Source organism: Psittacula echo (assembly GCF_963264785.1).
Source record: "Psittacula echo genome assembly, chromosome: 2".
Classification (NCBI taxonomy): Eukaryota; Metazoa; Chordata; class Aves; order Psittaciformes; family Psittacidae; genus Psittacula; species Psittacula echo.
In genome coordinates, this window is record NC_137737.1 from 78,633,014 (window position 1) to 78,645,324 (window position 12,311).

General features: G+C 37.1%; 1 protein-coding gene across 1 annotated transcript in view; it reads left to right on the plus strand.

The window, feature by feature from the left end:
• Window positions 1–10,569, plus strand: part of CDH10 (cadherin 10) — a gene marked incomplete at both ends in the record, with an annotated part of 54,150 nt that extends 43,581 nt beyond the window's left edge. The window contains 4 exons of the mRNA XM_080609786.1: window positions 1,223–1,344; window positions 7,152–7,260; window positions 8,999–9,250; window positions 10,076–10,569. Of these exons, the coding sequence (XP_080465912.1) occupies window positions 1,223–1,344; window positions 7,152–7,260; window positions 8,999–9,250; window positions 10,076–10,569 (977 nt within the window). The remainder of the gene's footprint in view (window positions 1–1,222; window positions 1,345–7,151; window positions 7,261–8,998; window positions 9,251–10,075) is intronic.
• Between the last annotated feature and the right edge of the window lie 1,742 nt (window positions 10,570–12,311).

The window sequence follows — 12,311 nt, forward strand, 5'->3', positions numbered from 1 at the left end:
GACACAATCGGAAAGCAGTGTTACAAACAGAACTTATTTGGAAAGTTAGTACAAGAATGCAAAAGGCTATGAAAAACAGTTCCTGAAACCTGACATTTTAAACCATTCAGGATGTCAGAATGATCCACATCATACTCTTTAGCGAAGGTGTTATTAATAACAAGTGAACTTAACACCAGCTACTCCTGAAAGTTTACTGCTTTATTTGAAGCAGCTTAAAAGTAGGAAAAAAAAAAAAAAATCTATAATTTTTATTCATCTCTACTGTTACTTATCCCATTCGATTAAAGCTTCAAAATAATATCCAGCAGAATTCCAACGAATGCCTGCACCTTTTTTACTCCCAGGTATTATTTCAGATTCTTGGTATGGCAACTAGATCAGCAAGTGAGAATAGGGACACCTGTATTCCAGAATTAACCTATAGTAATGAGAACTCATTTAAGTAATAATAGGGGTTTGGCATTTGGCAAGAGGGGGAGGTTACTATTCTCGTTTTTTAACCTAAGGTCTGAAAATTTACATTCACATTTTTTAAGGTAATTTAAACATAAAAACTCTGATTCTAATCAATTTGTTACCACATTATTTGGGGGATGCTTTCATTGGCTTTGATGGAATTTCTCCCTCCTTACTAAAGCACAAGAAAGGAAAATCAGGCTTGAAAATTTCTTGAAACATATATGCATGTTGTGGTTTAAGTGAACTCTGCCTCAGCCAAAACCAGCACAATGCTAAAAGTCAGCAACATCTTTTCTGTGTAAAACAAATCACAAATAATTTTAAAATAAAAACCTTACAGCAGAATAATACTCCTGAGCATACCAAATAACCAAATTTGTCATTACAGTAGTGGGCATACTTTTCGTATACTATATTTGCATAGATCATTAACAGTTGCAGTCCCTATTTTCATGTAAAAATCTTAATTGCTCACTGGATACCAATGCCTTTAATTTACTTTTTACCCTAAGCAAAACATCTTATTTTTCAGGAGGTCTGATTCTTATCTGGTATCAGTTTATATGCTAAATTTTGACCTGTTTCATTCCTAATCTTGCATGACTTCCCTGCCCATAGCAGGGGGTGTTGGAACTGGATGATCTTAAGATCCTTTCCAACCCTAACCGTTCTATGATTCTATGACTATTGCTCATGAAATTTGTAAGAAACCAGAACACATTTAGTAGGAAAATAAACTAATTTTTTTCTCTTCTGTCAGACAACCCCAAAGATGCTACTCGTGTTCCTGTCTATGTAAGAATTTTGGATGTTAATGACAATGCCCCACAGTTTGCAGTATTCTATGATACTTTTGTCTGTGAAAATGCGAGAGCTGGACAGGTATGCCTTTGGTAAACACTTCCCATTTTCCAGTTTTGCTATGGCACTTAATTGTAGATCATGCCTGTCACCTGCGAGGAATCATGTCCGAAATAGCTTTTGAAATGTTAAAAATGAAAGCAAAGTAGCTCTGTAGGTGAGGCTTAGAGTGAAATATCAATATATTACAACAGCATCTGTGTGTGAATTACCACTTCCCTTTAGCTAACCCTATACTACTGTTAAATCCTCACTAGGTATATCCAAGAGACATGGTCATAATTAGTTTTGCTGTTATCTTCACCAAGTAAGATGTTACATGCAACTGCAAAATGTTTGATCTGTATTTTCAAAAATTATCAAATAACATATTTCAGACATATTTCTATCCATGCTGATGGTGATTACATACATTTACATCTGTCATACCTTTTTTTTTATGTTAGACATCTTTTATTATAGCACCAAAAACTTATGAAAACATAAATTTTTTTGAACTGGTAACATAATACTTTGTTTTGCCTCTTAGAGGATACAGAATGTGTACTTCAATTTAAGTGTAATGACTGAACTGCTTATTATCTAGCTCCTAATAGGCAGTTGCTTATTAGAACTGTTAAAAAACTTTTCTCATATTACAGCACAGCATGTTCAAGAGTACAGTCAGCCAATAATAAATCCTTTAAAATGGCAGCAGTAGCACCTCAGTGCAATCATTTCAGCACCTTTGAACAGAATGTGGGAGAAGTGCCAGCTTATCTTAATTGTCTAAGTCCTACAGGTGTGGTATTCAGGTTGTATTACAAATTTTACATTCAGGTTGCCATTCTTCTTTCTAAATATCAGCTGGAAATTAGAACAGGCCCAAATTTATAAAGCGTAAGATATATAAGAATGGTACAAAGCAAGGGCATTTGTCTGGCATGACAGTTACAAGAGAATTCAAGCTGTTAGGTGAACAGAAATCACCGCCTAAACATTTAGAACTTTTGACAGTTGCAGTGTCTTCTATAAATTCTAAAATAATATTTAATAATTCTCAACATGAGATATGGATTAAGAATTGGAAAATTAAAAGCACTGAATTTTCCTCTTCCAGTTTCATGAAAAGAATTCTGGCTAAAAAAAATAAATGCATTAATCCACAAATCTTACTCTGTCCAGGCAACTGACTATAGAGGGAACAGGAAATGTTCACTAGAACAATTATATTATCATATAAACATGTTTTGAGGAACTCTAATTTTTCTGAGCTATCCAGAATATTCAGATCAGTATAATTTAGAATATAAAAGTTATTTTTGCATTCCACTGATTTTTTGTTTGCATTCAGAAAAAGCTGTCAGTTAAAAAGTTGAAATAACCCACACTAATCATTTAAGGCTAAAATAAAAAGCTAAGTAAGTTTTATGTATCCATAAATGTTTATTCAAGTTGTTACAGACCTCAGCAGTGTCTCCTTTATCAGGAAAAAAAGTGCCAAGTTTACTAAAAGGCCTATAAACTTTCATTTTTATTATTAAAGAAAATTTAAGTTGCAAGTGATAAAAAAAAAAAAAAAACCAAAACCTCCACAGGAAAAGAAAGAATTGCAATGCAAGATAACATGAATAGTCCATTTGAATGTAATTATATTCTTCTTGCTTACTGGTAGATATAAATTAGACTTGTTATTTTGGAATTCAGGCTGTCCTGAGATTGAATCTAACCAATCCATAGTGAACATGGTGCTCTAAATTTGATTCCTCCCACATTTATGCTAACTTTTTTTCCTTTCACCTTTTCATAATTATGTCTGATCTATGATTAAACTGAAATCTTCTGTTAGATCACTGAAACTATTATAATATTTCACCATTCATGAATTCTGTGTTATTCATTTAAACATTTCCTGTCTCCTACTGACAAACATTTAAATGAGTATTATAGTTTTCCAGTTTCATTTTCCCTTGAAATTTCCATTCATTTAATTTGTATAGAAGTATATATAGAATATACACACATATATATACACATATATAGACACACACTATAATATAGAGATGTGTGTCATTTTAATGGTGGTTGTTCTTTTGACCCCCAAAAAAATGAGAACAGCCTTGGTGTGATGGCATAAAGGGACACAGACATTCATGGGAACTGTACAAGGCTGACTCAATAGGAGTTGAGGGGAAGAAACAGAGAAATTCCCAGACTGCTATAGCCCTGTACACAAATAAGTTGAGCTGTCCTCCACCCCTAGGTGAAAAGAGTTAGGAGCTGGGCATCTGGGCAGATGAATTCCCACTGGTTTTGTCAGCTCCCAGCTGCCACACATCTGGCAGCTCAGCAGCCAACTTCAAAGATCCTTTAAGGTAAAAGACAGGAATCATGTAGAAAACAGAATTCAGTCCTGCTTTAGAGAGACTGTACATGGAAGCTGAGTATGTTTTTTCTACATATGCATTTTCACTATAGTAATGGTCAGAAGACGGGCCCTTTCTTCTCCCTTTGTAAATGACCTGCCAAAAGAAAAAGAAGGCATGAGTTGACCTTAGACAGTAGCTAGGTGCCCACACAGCCACTCGACCAAGAGAAAAAGACAACAGCTGCTGAATCCTCAACCTCCTCTGCCACTTCTTCCTCCTCACACTCTTCCCAACTCCACTGTGGGTATTCCCCATAGGCTGCAGTCCTTCAGGATAAATCTGCAGCATGGGGTCCTCTGCAGGGCTGCAGGGAAACCCCTGCCCCACTGGGGTCCCTCCCGGTGCTGCAGGGGCATCTCTGCCGGACGCCTGGAGCCCCTCCTGCCCTCCTCCCGCTCTCCCCTCTGTGCTCGCAGGGCTGTTTCTCACCCTCTTCCACTCAACCCTGGCTGCCGGGCACCGTTTGCCCTTCCTTAGCCAGGCTTTCCCCGAGGCGCCCGCCCGTGGCTGAGGGGCTCACCTCTGCCCTGCAGTGGGTCCGTTGGAGCCGGCTGGGACCGGCTGTGTCCGTCACCGGGCAGCGCCGGCCACTGCGCTCAGGGGACGCCCGGAAGTGTTGCTGGTGCTGACAGCACGTGGGCGCCTGCACCTCATGCAAATATATCGTGATGTTTAAATGGGAAACTGATTAGTTTTCTTTATTTCCCTTTGGTTGTTCACGACTTTGTCCTACTCTAACACTGTGTTGTAGATGACCTTTAAGGCAGAGTTTACTGTCTGCATTTCCTGTACCACACTCATTGTCTCCTTCGTTTTGATAGAAGCAGTGAAATAAAGGACAGTGGAGGAAACAAGTAAAACAAACAGAGCTATTTTGGGAAAAAAAAAAAAAAAAAACCACAAAAAAAAAACAAAACCAACAAACCCAACAAAAAACACCTAAAAAAATTTTTTAAAATTTAAGAAAAATCCAGATTCCAGACCTCAACCTTCTCTCAAACAGAAGCTGTGATAACTCTTTTTGCTCAACTATCAGGGAGTCGAATATACCTTACTATACCCAAATGTTGATGCTGCTGTAATTGTCTTCAAGAAAGATGGTGTAGGCTAGCAAAAAAAATCACCAAAATGAGCTATATAATTGACTACATCTCTACTTTTATTATTTCTCAGCAAGGCAAGAGGAATCTGCTTTCCCACTTGCTCGTTTGTATGTTGTGTTTGTTTGTGTTGTCTGAAGCTTGCTTCATGTACAGGCCTTGAAAGTGCACAAGTGATCATGCAGTGCTTCAAAAAGTTAACAGAAAGGTGCTGCTCACTCCAAAGACCAAAGGCCAATTCTAAATAAACTTCACCCACACTGAGCTCCCAATCTGCTGAATAGCATGTTCCTTGTGATGACATGCAGGAGGAACTCGAGTGCACCAGTGACACTACAAGGAGAACTTCCCATACTCAAACAGATGAGTACTTGCTCTATTGGAATGTGTATGCGGCCTTATTTGAAAAGGAGCTAACAATGCACTTCCAGTGTGAAATTCCAGTAATATCCTCATTTGCAAAATAAATTTACATTTTAAAAGTTTAGGTTCTAATTGGGAATAGCAAAGCAAATAATGCTTTTGTTTGTGATTTTACAATTTAGAGGTGCTGTAAATGTCACAATGTATCTAAACATTTTCACTAAGATCATCCTTAAAACTTTGCCTTTTAATGAAATGTATCAGCAAATAAACTGACACTGTGTAATATTTAGTCAACCAAATGTTTGCTGGCATTTTTTAATTATCCTTACATTTTCATATCTAAATGATGCTTGCAGCAAAAAAACACAAGCTTTTTTAATCCCCAATGCAAGCAAGTTAGCTGAATTTGCCTCCAAATTATTTCATAAGGTTAAACATGATCATTATTTGAACAGACAAGTTCCCTGAGAACTTTAATTGGTACAACAAGTGAGGGATGGAAGAATTAATAGTTCTTTTCTTGCTGTCTGTTGTTCTGATAAGGGATACTGGTTGGCAGTGCCATACTAGGTGAACAATCACTGTAAACTGTAAAAGATTTTAGGCTACAAAAAAAATTCTACTTGCTCCTTTTAAATTGTATGGACATTCAGAAGTGGAAGAGTTGATTTTCAGTGACTGCATTCATGATTTTCAGTTACGAGGTAAAATGGACTACTGTTTTCTCAACTTAATTTTGCAAAACCCTCTAAATATTTATTTGCTAATTGCTCACTAAATAGTTCAAAGGTTCTTTACTTAAAACCAAGTAGTATTCTTTGCTTGTATTATCTGAGATTTTTTTCGTTTACTAAGTTATTAGATGTTTATATGAGAAAACAAATTTAGAGAAAGACAAAACTGCAGTTGAGAAAGCAAGCAAGCTGCTGTATTTAAAGAAATCCAGCTCTTGCCTCATGAAGAAATTTGTTGGTGTATTCTGGATGGACAGAAAGAAGTTGGGAGTTAATCATGCATTTTTAAGGCAAACAGGAGTACATTGCAAGTATTGATGTTAAAGATGATCAGCCCTGACAAAAGCTGTGATACTAAGAGAAATGGCTGCATTTGGAAGAACTGGAAGAGGAAAATCAAAGAGGGTTTAACAAGTATGACACAGGGACTAAGTAGTGTCAAAAATTGGATGTAATTCCGTGCTTGGCAAAACACAGCAATTTAAAATAATGGATTAGAAATGAATAATAAAACTTATCTATGCTAAAGGTCAACCTATTTTTTACAAGTTAAATGTAGGAATATAACTGAACATTCATGCCTGCTTGTACAAAAATTCAGCCATAGGTACAGTTTTTATTGCTATGGTATAAAAATAAACCACTCTGAAATAAAGCAATAAATATGTAAACCAATGCATTTTGTTTGGGAAAGGACATTTTGATAGAAACTTCAGTGAAAACATGCACACATGTTCTACACACACACCCACCCTGACAGATACATGCTGGTAAAGGACTTGCCATTACTTCCCCCTAAATACCCAGACTTTTTTGTAGTCATTGCAAAAAGCAGTCAATCCAAGTATTGGTCTGGCCTGATCCATCTTACTCTGAGAATTGTGACATCAGAATTTCATTCCACTCTGAGGTGGTGCATCTGTAGAGTCTGCTACAATGTTTTACAAGAGTTGAAATGTATATAATCCAACTGGCATTTTTCTTCTCAGGAATCTTACTGAGGTATTTTGGTATACTAGCAGATAGAAAAATCTTGATTTTATATAACTTGTTTAACATTTGTTCAGTTAATATGACCTACAGATTAAGTGTTAAGTCAATATGTGTATAGTTTGAATATGAAGTTTTCTAACACTTCTAGTCTTAATCATACAGCTGTGTCAAAAACCTAGTTGTATTTGGGCTTTTTGTTGTTTGTTTGCTTGCTTTTTTCCCTGCAGCTTATTCAGACCATAAGTGCAGTAGACAAAGACGACCCTCTTGGTGGACAAAAATTTTTCTTCAGTTTAGCTGCCGTTAACCCTAACTTCACTGTTCAGGATAATGAAGGTAAAATTCATGCCTGTTTCACAGAAAGAGTTTTATTTTTACTGTCTGGCATACTTTCCTGGAATATGTATCTGCTTTTGATGTCTGTCAATATATAGAAAAGCTGTTAAGGCTGCTGCTAGCAATAATAATAATTCTGTGTGAATGTCTGTGGTTTGGGACATCTACATTTCTACACTTTTATCTGTGTAAGGGATGCAAAAATTAGCATGGCAAAAATCTGATAATCATAGAATCATAGAATAGTTAGGGTTGGAAAGGACCTTAAGATCATCTAGTTCCAACCCCCCTGCCATGGGCAGGGACACCCCACACTAAACCATGTCACCCAAGGCTTCATCTAACCCGGCCTTGAACACTGCCAGGGATGGAGCACTCACAACCTCCCTGGGCAACCCATTCCAGTGCCTCACCACCCTCACAGTAAAGAATTTCTTCCTTATATCCAATCTAAACTTCCCCTGTTTAAGTTTGAACCAGTTACCCCTTGTCCTGTCACTACAGTCCCTGATGAATAGTCCCTCCCCAGCATCCTTGTAGGCCCCCTTCAGATACTGGAAGACTTCTATGAGGTCTCCACGCAGCCTTCTCTTCTCCAGGCTGAACAGCCCCAACTTTCTCAGCCTGTCTCCATACGGGAGGTGCTCCAGTCCCCTGATCATCCTCATGGCCCTTCTCTGGACTTGTTCCAACAGTTCAATGTCCTTTTATATTGAGGACACCAGAACAGCACACAATACCCTGAGTGAGGTCTCACGAGAGCATATATAGAGATACAGACCTAGTTATTTCTTTCCTATCTGTAATTATTTTCACACATGGATTGCTTTAATCCAGCCTGAAGTTGGCTGGCAAGGTAGCTAATGACTTACTTCAAGAGATCCACAAGTATGATGAAAATTATTTTTTCCTTCTAATAAAGATTATATGTATTTTCTCTCTTTTTGACTAAAAAGTTAACAGTTCAGGTGCTGGCTCACACTCTAGTGTCGTGGCCCTAGAAGAAATAGTCTCTTCCTGTTGTTCATTCCTTCTCTTGCTTTCCTGCCTTCTGGCCCCTCAGTGAATAGCTTTTAATACTGAAGTATACTGCATGCAATTAAGATTTGTCTGCTGCAAATAGAGATCAGTAAATTCACTTCTCAAAATGGTGCAGGAATACCTACCATCTTTCACATTTTCTGAATTCCTAAAACAATTTTTACCCCTAAAAATATGCTCCACGTGCTAAGGTACATAATTCGTTGTTCTACAGTATGTTGAAAGTGTTGTGGTGTGGAAAATCTCATACTGAGTTTGCAGCTAGCATTCCTATGGGTGTTGTCAGAGAAGATCCATAGAAATAATCTTTCAGAACAGAGTTCATGTTGAACAGCATGAAGTGGAAGGTTATTTTTTCTCAGTTGGCCACTTCATTTCAGGAATTCAGCACTGAACTGGAACAGTGTCCTGCACTGGATGCATTAATATATAAAATCATTTTAAGCTTTGAGAAATCCTCTTTTCAAATCACACTCAAAGCTGGTGCAGAGGCACAGAGGAGCAGGCCAGATGTACATATAAACTTATAAATAGCTTTCTGATCAAGTGGGAATATTGTTAGGAAAAGAGATATCACTATGATATCAGGAACAGTTTCAAAATGCTACCAATTGTGTAAAATATGATGGTTTGCATGTACTGTAAATATGCATTTTATATTCATATACTCTACAACAGTATATTTCAATCAATCTAGATAACACTGCCAGAATTTTGACAAGAAGGAATGGCTTTAGTCGACATGAAATAAGTACTTACCTTCTACCAGTGGTGATATCAGACAACGACTACCCAATCCAGAGCAGCACTGGCACGCTGACCATTCGAGTGTGTGCCTGCGACAGTCGGGGGAACATGCAGTCCTGCAGTGCTGAGGCCTTGCTTCTCCCTGCTGGACTCAGCACAGGGGCACTGGTTGCCATTCTCCTCTGCATTATTATCCTGCTAGGTAAGAAAAAGAAAGGCATCCGTCCTGCCATAAACAGATGTTTCAGGCCTGATTCATTTTACAAAACTGCAGGTTGGGAAAATTAATGATAGTGGATTTTGTAAGAAGAATTAAATTGCAACTTGAAGAAAAAAGAAATAAACCTGTTTGCCTGTGAATTGCGCATTGTAAATAAGAATTCCAGTTCCAGACTGTTAAAACTATCAGTGTGAAACCAGAAGCTCATTGTTGTTCTTTCATCAAGTTGTCCAAAAATGATCAGAGAAAAGGAATAGCGTAATCAAAATTTGTGTCTTTAATTTTAATATTTTTTGAGGGAATGTCTCTTTTTTATTTAAATAACTATATGAAGTCAGCATGCAGTATATATTTCAAACAGAAGATGCCTGTAAATAGTATTTTTACTAGATTAAAGCACTGCCTACCAGCTGTAGTAAAAAAAAAATTAAATATTGTAAACCATCCATTTTGTGGGGTTTAGAATATCACATAATGACGTATAATTCACCTCAGTTTTTAACAGCATCCTTTGAGCTTAATAAAAGGGGAAAAGATCTTCAGAATAGTCCTGGCTATTTTAAAACTTATTGAAGTTACAGAAGGAACATGTAGACAAGCTTATGGTTCTGTAAAACAAAGCTCACAACGTGTGTGCAAAATAGCACTTTTTGATATAGACCTTAATGTGCTACCATAATACAGATAGATGTGTTTATCCATTTATTAGACAGAAATGAACTGGTGAAATATAGCTCTTGTACCCAGTGGATTTGCTACTAAGAAACTGTTAGAGAGATCTTTACCCATTCTTTGTTTCTCTCTAAGTTATTGTGGTGCTGTTTGCTGCTCTGAAGAGGCAACGAAAGAAGGAGCCTTTGATCCTTTCTAAAGAGGACATCAGAGACAACATTGTGAGTTATAATGATGAAGGCGGTGGAGAGGAAGACACCCAAGCCTTTGATATTGGCACACTGAGGAATCCTGCAGCTATCGAGGATAAGAAGCTTCGACGAGACATTATCCCTGAAACATTATTTATACCACGAAGGACTCCTTCAGCACCAGATAATACAGATGTCCGAGATTTCATTAACCAAAGGCTAAAAGAGCATGATAGTGATCCTTCTGCACCACCATATGACTCGCTTGCAACCTATGCCTATGAAGGGAATGATTCAATAGCTGAATCCTTGAGCTCCTTAGAGTCGGCTACTACTGAAGGAGACCAAAACTATGATTACCTGCGAGAGTGGGGCCCTCGGTTTAATAAGCTAGCTGAAATGTATGGTGGAGGAGAAAGTGACAAAGACACTTCTTAACCTACAGTAGGCTACATTTTTGTTTCCTTTGAGCGGAAGTAATTTTACAGACACCTTCTGCACTCAACAGTATTTAATATTCAGGAATATTTTCCTGCCACTCAGCACAATGGTTTCCTTTTAAAATTTGTTTAAAATTTGTCCATTAATGTCATTCATTCTTTCTAGTAGGATGCCACTTGGAATATATACAGCATTTTATTTAACCACCTTCCAAGAGCCAAAGCTATGGAATTCAGTGTTGTTCATTTTAGTAAGTAAAATAAGTAATATCTTACCTTCAGAAATTTGAACAGGGTGATAATCCCTTCAGCAACCTCATGTACAAGCCGCTTCTGTTAGGTACATGTCCTATCCTTGCAAGTGCAGCTTTTAAGATGGCAAAGAAGAAAAAACCCAGTATGTCCTGTTCTGTACATTAAAATTAAAATAAAATGTACACGTGGTGTTAATAAGTGTAATATGCAGCTGGTTTAAAAAAAAAAAAAGTTTGTGCAACTTCATTTCATCAAATTCTATCTGCCAATGTTTTATATTTATATTTTTGTATTTATTTTTAAGAAATAAACCAGTTTTTACAACTATGTTGATGCTTGCCTGCCTGTTCTGGCCATGAGTTCCAGGCTTGAAGAGAACATGAAGTTTCTCCAATGACAGCATAGCCAACAGTACTTCTGTGCTGCAGTATTCTCCATATGTTTAAAACAGTCTGAAGTGCTTGTGTTCACTGGGAGAGGACCAAGTTACAGACCTATTTGCTTGCTCAAAAGTGCTACTTTCTACACTTGCCGTTTTAAAGGAAATTTTATTTTTGAGCTGAACTAATGATATTCTGTTCTAGAAAGATGAACAAAATTGTCTCAACTGGAATTACCTTATTGGAAAGACATGCTGGTACATGTAGTCCACCCAAACACAGAAAATTCGTCTAAAATACTGAGTTTATTTGTTCTATAGTTCTCCATTTTGAATTATAATTGTAGCACCAGAGGTGATCTGTAACTTCAGTGGATAAAGTCTAAAAAGATACTTAAACATTTTTAAGCACTAGTCTTTCCCAAAGACAAATCATTTGATGACAAAATACCATGTGCTGTCTTGCAGCCCTCTGAGGGTAAACTAACCTCCTTTAGAGCCATCAGACTGAAGGCTGACAAAGTGTCAGAAAAAATAGTGTGCACACACACTCACACCCCCTGCCTTCCCCACCCCCAATTTACTGAGTTTTCTGATAGCTTGGAAAAGTCTACTGAAAAGAAACTGGAGCAACTAACCAACTGTAGCAGAAATCATACTTTAGCTATCACAAAACAAAGTAGGGATCCCAAGACATTTGAAGATGTCTCTTTTTGTTTTCAGTCTTTATATTATGCAAATCTATTTGGTAAACAAGCACAGCATTTCTGGAACATTGCTGAGATGAAATAATTTCAGAGGAAGAGCAGGATGGTGTATGGTCTTATTTACTTATTTATTATGGAAGAAGTATATCTAAAGGATCATCCCTTCTCTGTCTCTCTTAACTTCTTACTAGCATAAAATCAACATATACTGAAAACATATTAGTCCCTCCAAAAATTCAATGCTGCATTCTTATTTGATATTTCTTCTCCTTAATGGAGTGATTAAACCCAATGAAGTTGAAAACTGAATGCAGTGCCATTATGAAATCTATTTTGGTGCAATGGAGACCAAACTTTTATTGACTTGATATCAAGTTAAACTATTTGATCTATTAAAAA